Source organism: Oncorhynchus nerka, linkage group LG23, assembly GCF_034236695.1.
Source record: "Oncorhynchus nerka isolate Pitt River linkage group LG23, Oner_Uvic_2.0, whole genome shotgun sequence".
Taxonomy (NCBI): Eukaryota; Metazoa; Chordata; class Actinopteri; order Salmoniformes; family Salmonidae; genus Oncorhynchus; species Oncorhynchus nerka.
Window position 1 is genome coordinate 54,942,761 of NC_088418.1, and position 17,792 is coordinate 54,960,552.

Below are 17,792 nucleotides of genomic sequence, written 5' to 3' on the forward strand. Positions count from 1 at the left end.
TAGGAGAGGAAGCCAGCTCAGCGTATTGACATGGTGCCTGCTGGTTGTTTAAGGATGCTAAGGCTAATTCAATGAAGACAGGAAGCTATGCCTGCCTGCTCCATGGTTCTTTGGGGAGAGAAGGATGGAAGTACATCATTTTAAAATGATTGGACAGCTGGGTTTTTGGAGACACACACTACTGCTCTGTTTTGTCTCAATGTGGCTTTTGCAGTCTGAATATGGACATTTTTTGCTCTGCCCCTAATAATACCTCCTTCTGTACTTCCACACCAGGGGAAACCATCCTCATTAAGTATGTCAGACAGCCCTCTCCCTTTCTGTTCTCCAGCAGCCTGTCTAGCATGGACTGATTGGGTTTGTGTTTCACCGGGTGGCTGATACTGGGGCACACACTCACACAGGGACACAGAAGAAAGCTAGAGGGGCTGTTTGGTCTACCTCAGACAGACCAATGAGGTTTCAGTTTCACAGACACACACTAATTGTATAGGAAGTTAACCTGGGACTATTCACAACAGCTAAATGCTTTTAAATGTGTGAGACGTGTGTGTGTGTGTCTACGCGCTGGGTCAGGGTCTACATGTGGTACAGGGATCACCAGCTGTTCTAGGTCAGCCATATTTGGGACTCCACAAAAGGTCAGGTAACCCTCACACTACCCTGACTTTAACCCCCTTCCCCCTGGGGTTAGGGTCAGTCTCAGGCAGCTGAGAGAGACAGGGAGAAAGAAAGAGACCGATATAAAAAGAGAGACACAGTCAGCTCCAGAATAGCATTTTATTTTACAAATGAAATGCAGGAGGGACAGAACCAACTTCAGGACGTGGACATATGGGGGAGGGCTGGAAGGCAAGACAAGGCAGACACGGTGAGGGGACAGACACCCTCGGACAAACACAAGTGGAATCATCTGTGCAGTCAATAAGCACATGCTGTCCTTCGATCATCACTCTAATTCATTGTAATCAATGATAGTAGCATTCCAGGACACTCCGTAAAACTGTCCCAAACCAATAGAGTTGGATCACATTCTAGTGAATATTATGGAAACACAGATGCTGAGACCGGGGAGAGAATTTTTAAATATTTTTTAAATGTAACCTTTAACTAGGCAAGTCAGTTAACAACAAATTCTTATTTACAATGACTGCTTACCGGGGAACAGTGGGTTAACTGCCTTCTTCAGGGGCAGAATGACAGATTTCTTACCTCCTCAGCTCAGGGATTCGATCCAGCAACCCAACGCTCTAACCACTAGGTTACCTGCTGCCCCAGATACAGTGGTACAATCTCCATGGAAACATTTTCAGATGTACACAAGACAGAACCAAAACATTCTGACACAGCAGACCATTCAGATCTGAGATCCGTGTAGTAGATAGGGAGTTACAGACACACGCAGAACAGATTTCATAGTAGGTGCAGTAGGGGTGGCACGAGGTAGTACAACACTTTCCCTCAATAATCACCCAGTTGTCATCCCCTCATGGCCTCTTCATTGGGGCATCATTGATCCTGTATCCTGCATCAGATGAGCACTTGACGAGATCATTGGGGAAATAAGCACTGTGAATGTGTTTGGTTCATTAGTGGATGGGGATGAATTTCATTTCACAGCAATCCACTGCCTGACCATATTCATCTTTTGAATAAAAACACATAATATGTCAAAAATATTTCCAAATCTGGTAGGCTAGCCCATTTTACAAGGTCAACTATGTCCACCCTTCTCTCCGTCTGCTCATTGGTTGCTGTGGGTTGAGTGACAGATGTTTTAGCCAACACATCTTTGCAGTTATAGGGCCATTCCTAGTGAGGCGGGGAGTGTGTAGAAGTGCAGACTCAGAGAGGCAGACCAGAAATAAAACAATGGTCAATAAAATAGCTTTGCTCTGCTGTCTTTGAAATGTACCTCTCCTTCCCCTTTTACAGTGTGGTGTGTGTATAGTAACATCTTACATTCAGCCCTCGGTCAGTGATTCAGTACCTGAGCATTCTGCCCTGGGCTGCCGTGTGCACGTTCAATAGAGCAACCACGCATCAGACTCTGCCTGTCAATACAGGAGTCATATAGGGAGTGATGTGGTAAAATGTATAATAATCATTTATCTAATTAGGCTTTTTGACTCAGACATCAATATGCTAAACTGTTAGACAATGTTGACGTACCACGGAAAGGTACTGGTCAATAGTTAGAGACAATGTAATTGATGCTATAACCAAGTCTCTCTGCCTCCAATAGCTACAGGGGATCCTTAGGGTTAAACTGAAGACCTTGTGACGGTGAGGTCAGAGTTTGTCTTGTGGTTCTGGTACCTGAGTAGCACAGGAGAGCGGCCACAGGGGGATTGTGGGTAAAGTATGGACACATGGATGGAGGAGTGTAACAGAAAGTGGTGTAGTGTAGTGCTCTTCTTAAAACTCACTCAGACGTCACATACACACAATGCTCTCTCACCCAATCATGCACGCACACACACACACAGATGAAGACATGACAGAGAGCCATGGATCCAAGGAAACGGACAGCCGCAGTAAATAACCCAGGAGTGGGTTCAGACATAAATACAGGAACCCTGGCTGTCTGTCCATAACTGTTCTGTTCAAAGCTCCGTAAAGCAGGAGGGTTTAGACTCTAGTTCTTCTCACATGTCTGTCCATCAGGCAGCGAACACTTCTCTCCTTCATCCTCTTCTCCGCTGTCTCCAAACGTCTGCTCCTCCATGTTGGCGAAAGTGTGCGAACGTGCCGCCACCTGGGCGGCGAGGGCGGAATTAAAGCTGAGCGCCGCCGAGCCGTGTAGTTCCGTCAGCCTGTCCATCACCGTGATGGCGGGGATCCGGGGCTGCAATAGAAGGTTGGGCCCGTTTAGTCCTGCCCCCTGGTCAGGCAGCCCGTCATATTGGTAGAGTTGCGCCCCGCCCGGGACTGAACCTTCACCCTCCTCCCCCTTTACCTCCGCCTCACCACAGCAGAACTCTGTAAGTGCTTTTTCCTCTGCCTCTGTGAGGGGGCGCTCGTCCCCGACCCAGTCTTCCTCCTCCTCGTCGTTCAGCCTTTCCGATAGGTTGTTTCCCTCAACAACACCTGGTTTGGCCACGCCCACAAGTGTCAGAGTGTCCAATGGGTCGGAGGGTGTCTGAGATTCTATAGAAGTTTCCGCGGAAACTATAGGCATCACCGCCGCTAGGAGACAAAATAAACACATCATTCAATGACCACATGAAATGAGAGACAGAGAACTAAAGGAGCGGCAGAGGCAGAGAGGTGCATTGTGGGTAGGCGGAGCGAGACCTTGGTCGTTGAAGAGCAGCTGTTTCCACTTCCTCCTCTCGCCCTCGGATGCCCGCTGGCCCAGCACAGCTTTGAGCTCCGATAGGACGCGCCGAGACTCCTCCCTCTCCCGCCGGTGGCGCTCTCGTTCCTCGGGAGACAGCATGTCAACCACCGACCCCGCCCACCCATTCTCATCCTCAGAGTCCGACACGTACGCTTCCAGCTCCTGGCCAATCAGAGGGCAGGAAAGACCCATTACACATAAAGACACACACTACAGGCACCTAGTTGAGTGTGTGTGTGTGTGTAGATCCACAGTGAGTGGTGAGGTTCAGTACCTGCTCCTCAGGCACGGGGTCCCTGTCCAGGATGAGGGTGTAGGTTGGGGCAGGGGTGCATGGCACAGGAGGGAGACACTGCTTTGGACCATCAGGAGTTCCTGAAAGAGAAAGGATGGAGAGAATGTATTACACACACACACTCAAAATGGAGACACCACTCTAGGCAATTATCTGTTTGCTTAAACTGTGTATCAGATCTCCTGAGTCAGTCAACCTGCTCACAAAGAGTAGACCTCTAAAACGTGCAGAAACAGTCTGTGGTGAAACTAGGGCATTGTTCCCTCCCTCCCATCCCTGCGAGGTCTGGTTCTTATCCTATATTTGAAGGAGCCACTTCCTCACTGACTCTGAATAGTCTCTGGGCTGGGCAGGGGGGAGTACTGACTAAAAATAACCCTTCCACTGTAACCATGGAAACCCGGGGCCTGTCACCTCTCAACCGGTCAGCTGCGTTAACTACCTAAGCCTAAAAAAGGTAGTGTGTGTGTGTTCTTCACCTGGGCAGGTGTTAGCTATCCTCAGCATGCGCTCCACTTGGCCCACAGTGTCCTCCCAGCATCCGGCGCTGGCCTGCATGTGGGGCTGCAGGTGGCCGAGACGCTCCTGGAGGTCCTGGTAGCCCTCCACAGTCACCTCCACCGCCTCCTTCGTCACCATCAGCTTCTCCAGGTCATCCTCCAGGATAATCATCCTAGTGGGGGGAAGAGGTGGTGAGATGAGGGGAGGGGGAGAAGGGGATGGGGCGAGTGGGGTAAGGAAAGGGGGCTAAAGGCGTCCGCATGCTTCCCAGCCGAAACAGCGACCACATTTTGTGACGCTTTAGTTCATTTCGGACGTCAGCACACGAAATTTTTTCTCAAGGCAAGCCGAAGTCAGTAGCCGAAGTCTACGCCCCTTCGTAAGCGATTGGTCAACAATAGGGATTCTTCGATACAGTTTCTGTTGTCATTCAACGAGACATTCATTCATGGACATTTTTTCATTGAGAAATACTGCACCAAACATCTTAGTTAGATGTAAAATTGTGTGACTAAGATCTCCTCTGCAAAAACGACAAAATTAATGACAGATTTCTTGAGCTATCTTACATTCATGTAGACTATTTGAGGAAGTGTGTACTGGCTACGGCATCTCAAAATGGACAAACAATACTATTGCCGCTTTTTTTCACGTTTTTCAAGAGAAGGTCCTTTAAGGGAGTATGCAAGCACTCTCGTTCATTTCACAGAGTGGAGTCGGCTATGCACCAGCCGAACTGAAGAATACTGACGCCTGTAGAGGGCTGAGGAGGGTATGGAGTAAGAAGTGTTAGGGTTAGGAGGGCGAGGGTTGAGTAAGGGGTTAGGTTTGACTCACTCGTTGAGCAGGGCCCTGAGATGCAGCTGCAGGCTGCGTACAGACGTGTGCAGTGTGTTGAGCTCTCTGCATTTCTGCTGAACGCGCCCCACCCTGTCCGAGCCCTGCGTCCGGCGCTGCGTCTCAAAGTACCGGTGGAACTCGTAGCTACGCTGCATGTCGCCCAGGCAACCGACCAGGGCACCGTGGAGAGGCTGTGTCACCGTGGCAACAGAGCGGTGTATGGGCAGAGGAGGGGTTCCACCTTTGACCCAATCTTCCCTGGGCTCCTCCAGTCGTCGTGGTGACAGCAGCAGGGCCAATCGGCGGAAACATTCTGAGCTCTGCCCCACCCACAACTGGAACAGCACCTGCAGGACGGAAAATCCAGAGAGACAAACAAGAGTAGCTAACACCCTCACTCTGACAATGACCCTCATTTCACCTATTGACCTGCATCTAAATGATCTCTTCCTTCTATCTTCCTCATCATGTTTCTCTTCTACTCTTTCTTCCACTATCTATATAAAAGGAAGTTCTCCACCCCAAATCTAACCCAATCTCATCTTCCTTCCTTCCGTCTCTCTCCCTCCCTCTCGTGGTTCAGGTAGGTGGGTCTTACCTTGAGGGCAGGGAGGCTGTAGTCATCGGTGAGCTCCTGTGCCTCCTCATCAGTCAGGTGCTCTGTCCCCAGGCCCATCCCCAGCTCCTTCAGAGGCACCGCAGACACGTAGTTGGTCACATTGTCGATCTCAGAGTTCAGGGGGTACGTGGGTACTAGTTAAGGAGCCATCAGCTCACAGATTGACACTCATATATTAAATGACGCACCAATTGGTCAAACAGAATATATCCTCTAACACACATTCACTCAAGTGTAACTTCCGGGTTGGAGCGAGCGGTCGCATTCGCACTTCGGCCGCAGGTTGTATAACTTTTCATTACATTTCACTATAGTACAACGGTTTGATTTGTCTAATCTTAGCAATTTCTTCTTAGCTAGCTACATAGCCGTCTTTGTATCAAAGATAATTGCGTAATTATCGTATTTCGTCGTCCTAACGCAGTCTACACTGCTATCTGCCCAGCAGCTAGCCAGCTAGCTAACGTCCACCGTCTATCGAATAGCAGCACTAAAAACTATTACACTCAACTGAATGACCTGATTAGTGTAGTGTTAGCTAGCTACATAGTTGTCTTTGCTGTCTTCGTATCCAAGATAATTGTGTAGTTTAGAGTGTGTAGTCTTAGAGTGATTATCTTAATTTACCGAGGTTAGCTAGCCAGCTATTTGTCGTCCTTAACGTAGGAGACACTGCTAGCTAGCCAACAGCAGCCAACGTCCACCGAATTGAACTTCCTCACTCAACAACCCGGTCGCATTCGCTTCGCTCCACAGGTAGTATCACATTTTCATTTCATTTCATTACAGTACAACGGTTTGATTTGTTTGATCGTAGCTAGCTACATAGCTAGCTACATAGCCGTCTTTGTATCAAAGATAATTGTGTAGTCTAGAGCGATTTTCTAGGTTAGCTAGCCAGCTATTGTCGTTCTTTTAACGCAACGTAACGTAATCAACACTGCTAGCTAGCCAGCTGGCCCCGAATAGCAGCACTGTCGAAACTATCACACCCAACGGAACGACTTGATTAGTGTAGTGTCAACAACGCAGCCACTGCCAGCTAGCCTACAAAGTCAACAACGCAGCCACTGCCAGCTAGCCTACTTCAGCAGTACTGTATCATTTTAATCATTTTAGTCAATAAGATTCTTGCTACGTAAGCTTAACTTTCTGAACATTCGAGACGTGTAGTCCACTTGTCATTCCAATCTCCTTTGCATTTGCGTAGCCTCTTCTGTAGCCTGTCAACTATGTGTCTGTCTATCCCTGTTCTCTCCTCTCTGCACAGACCATACAAACGCTCCACACCGCGTGGCGCGCCACCTAATCTGGTGGTCCCAGCGCGCACGACCCACGTGGAGTTCCAGGTCTCCGGTAGCCTCTGGAACTGCCGATCTGCGGCCAACAAGGCAGAGTTCATCTCAGCCTATGCCTCCCTCCAGTCCCTCGACTTCTTGGCACTGACGGAAACATGGATCACCACAGATAACACTGCTACTCCTACTGCTCTCTCTTCGTCCGCCCACGTGTTCTCGCACACCCGAGAGCTTCTGGTCAGCGGGGTGGTGGCACCGGGATCCTCATCTCTCCCAAGTGGTCATTCTCTCTTTCTCCCCTTACCCATCTGTCTATCGCCTCCTTTGAATTCCATGCTGTCACAGTTACCAGCCCTTTCAAGCTTAACATCCTTATCATTTATCGCCCTCCAGGTTCCCTCGGAGAGTTCATCAATGAGCTTGATGCCTTGATAAGCTCCTTTCCTGAGGACGGCTCACCTCTCACAGTTCTGGGCGACTTTAACCTCCCCACGTCTACCTTTGACTCATTCCTCTCTGCCTCCTTCTTTCCACTCCTCTCCTCTTTTGACCTCTCCCTCTCACCTTCCCCCCTACTCACAAGGCAGGCAATACGCTCGACCTCATCTTTACTAGATGCTGTTCTTCCACTAACCTCATTGCAACTCCCCTCCAAGTCTCCGACCACTACCTTGTATCCTTTTCCCTCTCGCTCTCATCCAACACTTCCCACACTGCCCCTACTCGGATGGTATCGCGCCGTCCCAACCTTCGCTCTCTCTCCCCCGCTTCTCTCTCCTCTTCCATCCTATCATCTCTTCCTCTGCTCAAACCTTCTCCAACCTATCTCCTGATTCTGCCTCCTCAACCCTCCTCTCCTCCCTTTCTGCATCCTTTGACTCTCTATGTCCCCTATCCTCCAGGCCGGCTCGGTCCTCCCCTCCCGCTCCGTGGCTCGACGACTCATTGCGAGCTCACAGAACAGGGCTCCGGGCAGCCGAGCGGAAATGGAGGAAAACTCGCCTCCCCTGCGGACCTGGCATCCTTTCACTCCCTCCTCTCTACATTTTCCTCTTTCTGTCTCTGCTGCTAAAGCCACTTTCTACCACTCTAAATTCCAAGCATCTGCCTCTAACCCTAGGAAGCTCTTTGCCACCTTCTCCTCCCTCCTGAATCCTCCTCCTCCCCCCCCTCCCCTCCTCTCTGCAGATGACTTCGTCAACCATTTTGAAAAGAAGGTCGACGACATCCGATCCTCGTTTGCTAAGTCAAACGACACCGCTGGTTCTGCTCACACTGCCCTACCCTGTGCTCTGACCTCTTTCTCCCTCTCTCTCCAGATGAAATCTTGCGTCTTGTGACGGCCGGCCGCCCAACAACCTGCCCGCTTGACCCTATCCCCTCCTCTCTTCTCCAGACCATTTCCGGAGACCTTCTCCCTTACCTCACCTCGCTCATCAACTCATCCCTGACCGCTGGCTACGTCCCTTCCGTCTTCAAGAGAGCGAGAGTTGCACCCCTTCTGAAAAAACCTACACTCGATCCCTCCGATGTCAACAACTACAGACCAGTATCCCTTCTTTCTTTTCTCTCCAAAACTCTTGAACGTGCCGTCCTTGGCCAGCTCTCCCGCTATCTCTCTCAGAATGACCTTCTTGATCCATATCAGTCAGGTTTCAAGACTAGTCATTCAACTGAGACTGCTCTTCTCTGTATCACGGAGGCGCTCCACACTGCTAAAGCTAACTCTCTCTCCTCTGCTCTCATCCTTCTAGACCTATCGGCTGCCTTCGATACTGTGAACCATCAGATCCTCCTCTCCACCCTCTCCGAGTTGGGCATCTCCGGCGCGGCCCACGCTTGGATTGCGTCCTACCTGACAGGTCGCTCCTACCAGGTGGCGTGGCGAGAATCTGTCTCCTCACCACGTGCTCTCACCACTGGTGTCCCCCAGGGCTCTGTTCTAGGCCCTCTCCTATTCTCGCTATACACCAAGTCACTTGGCTCTGTCATAACCTCACATGGTCTCTCCTATCATTGCTATGCAGACGACACACAATTAATCTTCTCCTTTCCCCCTTCTGACGACCAGGTGGCGAATCGCATCTCTGCATGTCTGGCAGACATATCAGTGTGGATGACGGATCATCACCTCAAGCTGAACCTCGGCAAGACGGAGCTGCTCTTCCTCCCGGGGAAGGACTGCCCGTTCCATGATCTCGCCATCACGGTTGACAACTCCATTGTGTCCTCCTCCCAGAGCGCTAAGAACCTTGGCGTGATCCTGGACAACACCCTGTCGTTCTCAAATAACATCAAGGCGGTGGCCCGTTCCTGTAGGTTCATGCTCTACAACATCCGCAGAGTACGACCCTGCCTCACACAGGAAGCGGCGCAGGTCCTAATCCAGGCACTTGTCATCTCCCGTCTGGATTACTGCAACTCGCTGTTGGCTGGGCTCCCTGCCTGTGCCATTAAACCCCTACAGCTCATCCAGAACGCCGCAGCCCGACTGGTGTTCAACCTTCCCAAGTTCTCTCACGTCACCCCGCTCCTCCGCTCTCTCCACTGGCTTCCAGTTGAAGCTCGCATCCGCTACAAGACCATGGTGCTTGCCTACGGAGCTGTGAGGGGAACGGCACCTCAGTACCTCCAGGCTCTGATCAGGCCCTACACCCAAACAAGGGCACTGCGTTCATCCACCTCTGGCCTGCTCGCCTCCCTACCACTGAGGAAGTACAGTTCCCGCTCAGCCCAGTCAAAACTGTTCGCTGCTCTGGCCCCCCAATGGTGGAACAAACTCCCTCACGACGCCAGGACAGCGGAGTCAATCACCACCTTCCGGAGACACCTGAAACCCCACCTCTTTAAGGAATACCTAGGATAGGATAAAGTAATCCTTCTCACCCCCTTAAAAGATTTAGATGCACTATTGTAAAGTGGCAGTTCCACTGGATGTCATAAGGTGAACGCACCAATTTGTAAGTCGCTCTGGATAAGAGCGTCTGCTAAATGACTTAAATGTAAATGTAATGTAACATCAAAGGGTTACTGGTAGAAATCAACCTTTAGTGCTTGCACTGTTTAATTCCTGCATAAGTTGAGTCTGGCAATACCCCCTGTCTCTGAGTGTGTGTGTGAAGGATATGCTTTGAGCATGTGGCAGGTGGCTCGGCGGGAGGCTCTGAAGGCCGAGCGGAGCGCCCGGTACACCGCCTTCCGCAGGCCAATCAGCTGCTGCCCCCGTGGCCCCAGCCCCGCCCTACTGAAGGAGCTGGCCGCACTCACCCTGTCGAGCAGACTTGACAAGTGAAATGTGATACAACTGTGCAGACGTCCCAGAGAGGCAGGGAAGCACACGCAACACGACATGCTAACAACATGCTAATAACACCTTTATGACAGACAACAGGAAAGGCTAACAACATATGACACGGATATGACAAAATGCTATCACAAAACAAAGACGATAAAAGATGAAGACATATACAGTGACAATACTGTCCTACCGACAATACTACAGACACTGAACAGTGAAACAGAGGGCAGGGCAGAGATAGGTAAAAAGTGGGCCCTTCAGGTAATGATAAACTAAGATAATAATAGATACTAGCCTAAGTGCTAATCTTATAGTTGGGGAGATGAAAGTGCTAGTGGGTGAAAGTGGACAGCAACGTTAAGGACAGAGTACGTAACTCACAGCAGGGTTAGCATGTACACTTACAATATGAGTAGGAAGGTGAGGATGCACACTCCCACTATGGATGAATTAGATAGATAGATCAAATGGTCCACTTACAGGGTGAACCCTCGCGAGATGACCTCTGTCTCCTGTAGTAGTCTCAGGGACTTGCGGGCCAGGCTGGTCAGAGCCTTACTGTTCAGCGCCATGGTCTGCAGCTCGGAGGCCTGGGCGTGTGCTGCTCTCTGCATCCTCCCCTGTCTCCACAGCCCCGCCCCTCGCAGCCCCACCCAGCCCATGACTGCAGCACACCACAGGATCACAGCCAGAGACCAGGCCCCGGCAGAGACAGAGGACAGGCCTAGTAACACTGCAGCCAGGCCCACCAGCACTGCTACGTCCCTGAGAGAGAAGAGGAGAGAGAAAGAGAAAGAAAGAAAAGAACAAGATAGAAGGAGATGGAATGTTAGTGTCTGCTGTGTGTACATGTTGATATTTATATGTGTCTGACTATGTTAGGATCTGTGTTTGGGGCGTACCACTGCGAGGGTGAGGCGAGGAGGCGCGGGCAGGGCAGGGAGTTGTCTCGTCTGGTTGAGCCGGAGGGCGAGGCGCCCAGGGTGAGCAGGCTGGGGTCTAACAGCTCGATCAGCTCCACATCCTCCTGGAGCAACACATCCTGGTCCAGGATACACCGCACCGCGTACTGGCCAAACACACAGTCCTATAGGGAGGGCGAGAGAGAGATGGCAGGAGGGAGAGGAAGAGGACACAGAGAGAAAGAATATAAGAACATGTGTCTTTGAGATGAAGTCACTTAAAGTTCTATGGTTAGTCCCATGATTTCCATGGTGACCCTTACCAGCTGCTGCTCCAGCATATGGGCCAAGGCAGCCTGGTGGAACGGGCTCCGCCTCCACAAGGCATTAGCCAATCTCCGTAGACGTCCTCCCTGCCAATAACACAGAGGATGGGTCAGGCGGGGAAGAGACTGGAGCTAATAAGGGGGACAGAGTAATCAACCAGGCATAATTCTGCAAATGAATAAGTCACACATCCTTCATACGAACAGCAGACAACACAGCCTACTACACCTGTGAGAGCAAACTGGGGAATGAGCTCTGGCCATCAACCACAAATAATGCTCATAACAGACACACAGAGGCCACATTCCTAAGAAACATTTTCTTCATTCCAGGGCAGATCCCAGGAAACAGGCTCTTTAAGACACCAACAATGGGTGACTGATTGTGTGTGTGTGTCGATGTCCCCCCCCAACACACTCCTATACACACAAACACCCTCCATTCCCCCTAGTTGATAGTCTGCCAGGCACCAATAGGAGATTCATTGTAAACAAACAAAGTAAACAGAATTATATTCTAATCACTAGCAAACGAACAGAGTAATTATAAGCATTCCAACTAAATAGTACAATTTGATATGCTGCTATTAACCAAATAATTCTCAAAAATGTCTATATTAGAAATCCTGATCCCCTTCATTTAGCCATAATAGTGTGAAGAGTGAGTGAATTAAAATAACTACAGCGAGTGACACAATCTAATGAGAATAGCTTATTTTCCTCCCAGTATTTTCTATCCCTTGGGAAAGTTACAGTACTATCCCATACAGTCATTGGTACTATCAGTATCAGACAACATCACCACTAAGGAGGCATATTTCAGTCCCAAATGGCATCCTATTCCCTATATATAGTGCGCTATTTTTGACCCAGGCCTGTAGGGAATCAGTGTTCCAGCCAGGCTACAGTTGCTCATGAATAAGTTTCCACTCGGTAAAGGTCTAGGATCAGCTCACCCTCTCCCAATCCTAACATTAACCATTAGTGTGGAAAATGCTAACCTTAACCATTAGTGTGGAAAATGCTAACCTTAACCAAGATCAGCATCTACGGGCAACTTCAGCCTTACTATTGATCCAGACTGGCCTGGGTGTGTTTTCTACCCTGACTTTCTGTTATTGGGAGTTTGGGACGCAAGTGCGTTATTGGTCAGCAGGCTGCAGGGCTATTGATTATGGGTCTGAGTCTGAGCTGCAGGACTGGGTGTTCACGCTACACTGACCAACCACAGCAGGACCAGAACGTGGCATCTAAACCACCCCCCAGAGAGAGGGTAGTGTGTGTTAGTCGTGAAGGGGGAGGTCCATGCAGGCGTCTTCATTCTCTACTACTCACTCATCTCAATCTAATATCCCCCATCCAAACATTAAGGCAGGAGACAGAGACGGGCCACACAGAAAAAGCACACACACAGACAGCAGAATGCAAACACAGTGACACAAACAACCAAAACATCACTAGGAAGTACAGTTCATTTTCTGGTCCTGTCTTGCTCCTTCTCTTTAGTATTCCGCTGGCGTCATCCAGAGGAACATTCCCGAGTCTTTGTGCTCTCCGTCTGCCGTGTGAGAGAATGGAAAAAAAATACTCTGCAAAGACGTGTGAGTGTGAGAGAGACTCAGAGAGAGAGAGAAAGGGTAGGGGGAGTGAAAGAGGAAGAGAGACTGTGACATTATGTATGTGTTCTAAATCTTGAAGCCATATTGCCGTAAAACAATCCTCAACGCTTGATCTTCTCTCCATCTCACTCTCTTATGACTCCAGGATTTGAAGGAGGAGACTAGGCAGGCTGGCAGTGAAGTTTTTTTTATTGCCAATAAACTCCAACTAACCTCGTCCTGCCTTCTCTCTCTTCAGTTAGCGGTCTCGTCGTGACCTATGTGACATGACACATGCAAAAAGGCAATATATATATATTCCCATTGGTAGAGTCAGAAGGAAATTGTGGCACAAAGAACCTTTATTCAGATGGCACATTGACAGTTTCCCATATTTCTCATCCTCTTGCTTTAATAACCTAATTTGATGTCATACAATGCTCTGGTCTAGTGTGACATTTATTTCTGTAAAATAACATCAATGTGCCCCACGTGTCATCAAACATTTTGGAAATCCTATTTCATTCACAAATGTGGATGATTTTCAGGCCCAGTGTGTGCTAAACAGGCCCAGTGTGTGATAAAAAGGAGCAGATAACCAGTGTTGGCCTCGGACTGTCTGGAAATCAAATATACACCAGGCAATCGTCCATGTTAACAGGCGAGCACACACACACACCTCTATCTGGGCTACAGGAAGTTGGACCATATCTTTGCCATTAACCCATAGGAATCCCCATCCAGTTGACTACTTAAAAATGGTGGATGATGGCAATGCCCAATAACAACGTCCATGTTTAAACGGGTTATATCCATGATGAGTCCTCTATGAGAATAATTCCCAAACGCTCCTCCGAATAACAGGCTCTCGGAGAGGAAGCATGACGCGGACGGACGGAAAGTTCTTGGAGGAGGCTAATGTGACATAATTTCCTGTCCCTCACGGGAATAAATACAGAAACAGGAAAAGGAATGTACTCAGTCATGTGACCAGAACCCTGAAACATGAATGCATACTGTACAGCAGCAGAGTATTATTAGCAAAGAGCTATGATTGTGCATATTACACAAGCCACTCACACCACATAGTTTTATTTGATCTGTATTTTACTAGGCAAGTCAGTTAAGAACAAATTCTTATTTTCAATGACGGCCTAGGAACACTGGGTTAACTGCCTTGTTCAGGGGCAGAATGACAGATTTGTACCTTGTCAGCTTGGGGATTTGAACTTGCAACCTTTCGGTTACTAGCCCAAAGCTAGTAATGCTCTAACCACTAGGCTACCCTGCCGTCCCACATACACAATGCACTCCAGGTATCAATAATCTAATTAAGCCCCAATGAATGGGAATGAAAATATATATGAGCGAGCGAGAGACTCTTCCTTTTACAGAGTTTCCTAAACAGGACTAGGAATTCCCCTCAGCACTAATAGAGAAACTTGACCAAATAGACAGACCCTATCCCTGGAATAGGGGACAATAGTGTGTGTGGAACAGACAAATACCTTGCTCTGAATCTGTTGCTCTCTTTCCTCCATGATCCCTGTCTTGTCTGTCTGCCAGCCGTGTATGAATGTGAATGAGTTAGTGTGTGTAATATGTTTCATTGTTTGGAATCAATTGCAGATGTAATTACTTTCTGTCTGCCTGCATGAATGTACAGTGAGTTGGTCAAGCACACACTGAAAACATCCCAAGGCTATGGAATCATAGTGGGTGTTCCTTATGGTAGCAGTGAGGGGTGTTTGAGAGTGTGTGTGTGTGTGTGTGTGTGTGTGTTTGTGGGGGGTCACTCACTGCGGGTTTGGACAAGCTGTCCTGGAGGGAGGTCGTAGTCACCTCTCCTCCTCCACATTCGTCCTCCTGAGACACTGTGGGACATGACTCAAAGTCTGTGTGTCCTAGATCATGCAGGTAGTGGAAGAGCGGAGAGTTCTGGAAAAAGAGAGAGGGGAGAGTGTGTAGAGAGATAGAGAGAGAGGGGGAAGAGAAAAAAAGAGGGTGAAAGGGCAGAAGGAGGATGGGGGAGGAGAGATTTAGACAAATATCCGCTTTTTGTTCCTGCTCTCCCCAATTCTCTGTTACAGATTTCCCAATACATAGGAAGCTATTCTTAGAAGTGTCACAACCCCCCAGCCGGCACTCCAAGGGGCAGGAAAAGCATCCCTGATCCACAGTAGCATTACATTCCAATTACCGTCTGCAATCATACGCTCATTCTCCACCTTTTCTCCTATTCAACTTGCCAATCCATGCAGATTTCAGTCACGCTCTTTCACACTTGACTTCCATACATAAACACAGAGACCTTGATGCTGCGGGCACAACAGCCACTCAGATGACAAGCTAGAAAAGGAAATAATCTATTATCTCTGCTCAAGTCGTAGTCGCCATGGGCAACTAATTGTATTACTGTGTGCAGCTTCTTGTTTTTTATTGATTCACTAGGGTTTTGGGAAACATGGGACGAGTTAGCTAAGGGCTAAACGTCTGTTGAGCAAAGATGTTAATGTTAAAAGCCTAGTAGAGAACACCCTTATGTATGTGCACTACCCATCCCTAAACCTCCCCCTGGCCCTAAGCATCTTGCCTCTTTCAATACCCTTTTCTTAGACCTAATCTGCTCGAAAGTCCATTACTCCAATCCAGTGATGGAATTAAGCACAAACATAATAATCTAAAATCCTTGCATAAAAGAGTGCTCTACATGATTAAGTGTTAAAGCTCATCTAAAAGTGGGACTGGAAGTGTGTGTGTGTGTGTGTTGCCAGCAGGGATGCATCACAGGTCAGACTCCCACCTCACATCAGCAAAGTGGGCCTTTTGATCTCTACCTCTCCTCCGTTTGCCCCTAGGACAACGTACTGGCACTTGGCACTGGCATAACAACAATTTGCCCACAATTAAGAAAAAAAGAACCAACATTATGAACCAATTTCCAACAGGCTGCGGACGCTCCTCACCCGAAGGATGAGCGAAAACAAAACATCTCCGTGCTTCTACATCTTGAGAGCAAGCCATTTTCATACCTTGATAGATCCACCTATTAATACGTTATCATGATTACACACCCCGATCCAAGCATGACATGGTGGGCTAAAGTTACTCACTTGCATGATCGGACGGTATCGGCGACGTACATGTTGACACATCAGGCTGTCAGATGTTTCGAACAACTAACGTTATTCCCTTACTACGTCGCATAAAGCACCACACACTCTCCACGCCAGCTATGATGATGAAACAGCACACTGCCCCGTGATAAGAAAAGCTACTTAGCAGTCAGGCAGGATTGGCTACACGGCCAATTTAACTCGGATTTATGTCTCAGCTACGCATAACAGGGGTGTGTAAACGCCAATGGGTAAACGTTTCTCATGGCCATGCTAATAAGCTAGCTAACGTTAGCGAGCCAGCTACTCTGACAGTCTGGTCAACCACGCCAATTTCATCACGCAGAATGAATCAGAAAACCTATACCAACTCGGGCTTGACACACTGCACTACTTGTTAACGGAACATATGCGCCCGAATAAAAACACAAACCTCAAATACCACATCTTCATCAAACTCCTCAGTCATTGCTCTCCGCCATCGATATCCAACCGTTACGCATTCTGGGATTGTAGTCGTTTGTAAACGTCAAGAAGTGAACATTTGAAGCAGTTACTAGCAATGTGCTAGTCCCTGTTAGCTGCGCAAAACAGCATTTCCCACAATCCAAATCGCCCAACGCTTCCCCGAGAACCTCGGAGTTCGAGCAGCAGAGACAGGATCCTCCAGTGGTCACGCCGGGCAATGCAACGTCTTCAGCCGGGAGCAAGGGAAGGAAACAGCGCCGTGGACGAAACACGAAACTCCAGAAAACTGGAAAAAGGGGGACTATAGGAAATAGTTTATTCACGTTTCAGTCGGTGATATAAGCGACATTTTGTTTCTTTTTTATGTTGTTTACCTGGTGTTCTTTGAGACTGACTGACAATGGCGCCCGAAAAAGAAAATCCACTAAATTCCGTGCCATCCCATTGAAAGCAAGTTCACTCATGGAGTAAAGAAAGGAGCAAGTCGGGAGTCATGAGCGCAGGTTTGTTTCCTGGATGGCTAAGTAGTTACATTTAGTCGACAAAGCAGTTTATTTGAATGCGTTTGCAGTTAAGAGTTTTACCAAGCAAATCCATAAAAGCAAAAACGTATGTTACTTTTGCAGAAACATAGCCCAGCTTTTTCCAGGTTATTACATTGTAATTACTGTTTTTCACAATGATAACGTTACCTCTCCGAAGGCGTAGTGTGGCAAAGATGAGCAGTTTCCACCCGCTCATGATTTAGGTTCCCGTGGTTATTACATTGTAATGACTGTTTTTCATAATGATAACGTTACCGCTCCGAATGCGTAGTAGTGGCAAAGATGAGCAGTTTTCACCCGCTCATGATTTAGGGAGAACATTCATTCTAGTTAGAATACTCCAACAAGAGTACATGCAACACAATTGATGCATCAGCCAAATGCGAAGAGAGAAAGAGAGCGTGTATGAGAGGGCAGATACATTCAGCTCCTTTGTGTAACATCTGCCCTCCTGTTTTGATGCAGTCAGATGCGCAAAGGATTTTTTGTTGTTGTTACTTTCAAACATGGTTATATAACCTAAAGCAGTGATTGTCAACCACTTAACCGACGAATTTTCAATCCGTTGAGGCAAAGGGGATTTGGCACTGAAGTTTACAGATTTTTTTCCATGAGTAAGTTAGCTAGAGGGTCATTCAGGCTT

General features: G+C 48.4%; 2 protein-coding genes across 8 annotated transcripts in view; one reads left to right on the forward strand and one right to left on the reverse strand.

Moving 5' to 3' along the window:
* Positions 1-766: 766 nt before the first annotated feature.
* LOC115107082 (vezatin-like) lies at positions 767-17,459 on the reverse strand. 7 transcript variants are annotated; one of them, XM_065008305.1, is made up of 13 exons: positions 17,297-17,459; positions 14,821-14,958; positions 13,255-13,298; positions 11,420-11,509; positions 11,097-11,281; positions 10,675-10,959; positions 10,024-10,176; positions 5,578-5,725; positions 4,977-5,326; positions 4,118-4,311; positions 3,618-3,718; positions 3,298-3,505; positions 767-3,189 (listed from the first exon to the last, which is right to left on the reverse strand). In XM_065008305.1, the coding sequence occupies exons 4-13, from the start codon at positions 11,435-11,437 to the stop codon at positions 2,639-2,641; spliced, it is 2,193 nt and encodes a 730-aa protein (XP_064864377.1). In that variant the 5' UTR covers positions 11,438-11,509; positions 13,255-13,298; positions 14,821-14,958; positions 17,297-17,459; the 3' UTR covers positions 767-2,638. The 7 variants fall into 7 exon arrangements, with proteins under 7 accessions (XP_064864377.1, XP_029486316.1, XP_029486317.1 ...); XM_029630456.2 differs by lacking the exons at positions 13,255-13,298; positions 17,297-17,459 and adding an exon at positions 16,134-16,539 and having other exon boundaries at positions 767-2,848; positions 2,960-3,189; XM_029630457.2 differs by lacking the exon at positions 13,255-13,298.
* Positions 16,805-17,792, forward strand: part of LOC115107084 (FYVE, RhoGEF and PH domain-containing protein 6-like) — a 36,378-nt gene continuing 35,390 nt past the window's right edge. The window contains exon 1 of the mRNA XM_029630460.2: positions 16,805-17,107. Within this exon, the coding sequence (XP_029486320.2) occupies positions 17,098-17,107 (10 nt within the window). The 5' untranslated portion in view covers positions 16,805-17,097. The remainder of the gene's footprint in view (positions 17,108-17,792) is intronic.

Bases quoted from the DNA above. Each gene is read 5' to 3' on its own strand.
- LOC115107082 (XM_029630453.2), bottom strand. From the start codon at position 16,175: ATGTGTCAACATGTACGTCGCCGATACCGTCCGATCATGCAA. The intron at 11,510-14,820 runs GTGAGTGACCCC...TGTTATTGGCAG, and splicing joins ACAGCTTGTCCAAACCCGCA to GGAGGACGTCTACGGAGATT. The intron at 3,506-3,617 runs GTACTGAACCTC...CTGATTGGCCAG, and splicing joins ACCCCGTGCCTGAGGAGCAG to GAGCTGGAAGCGTACGTGTC.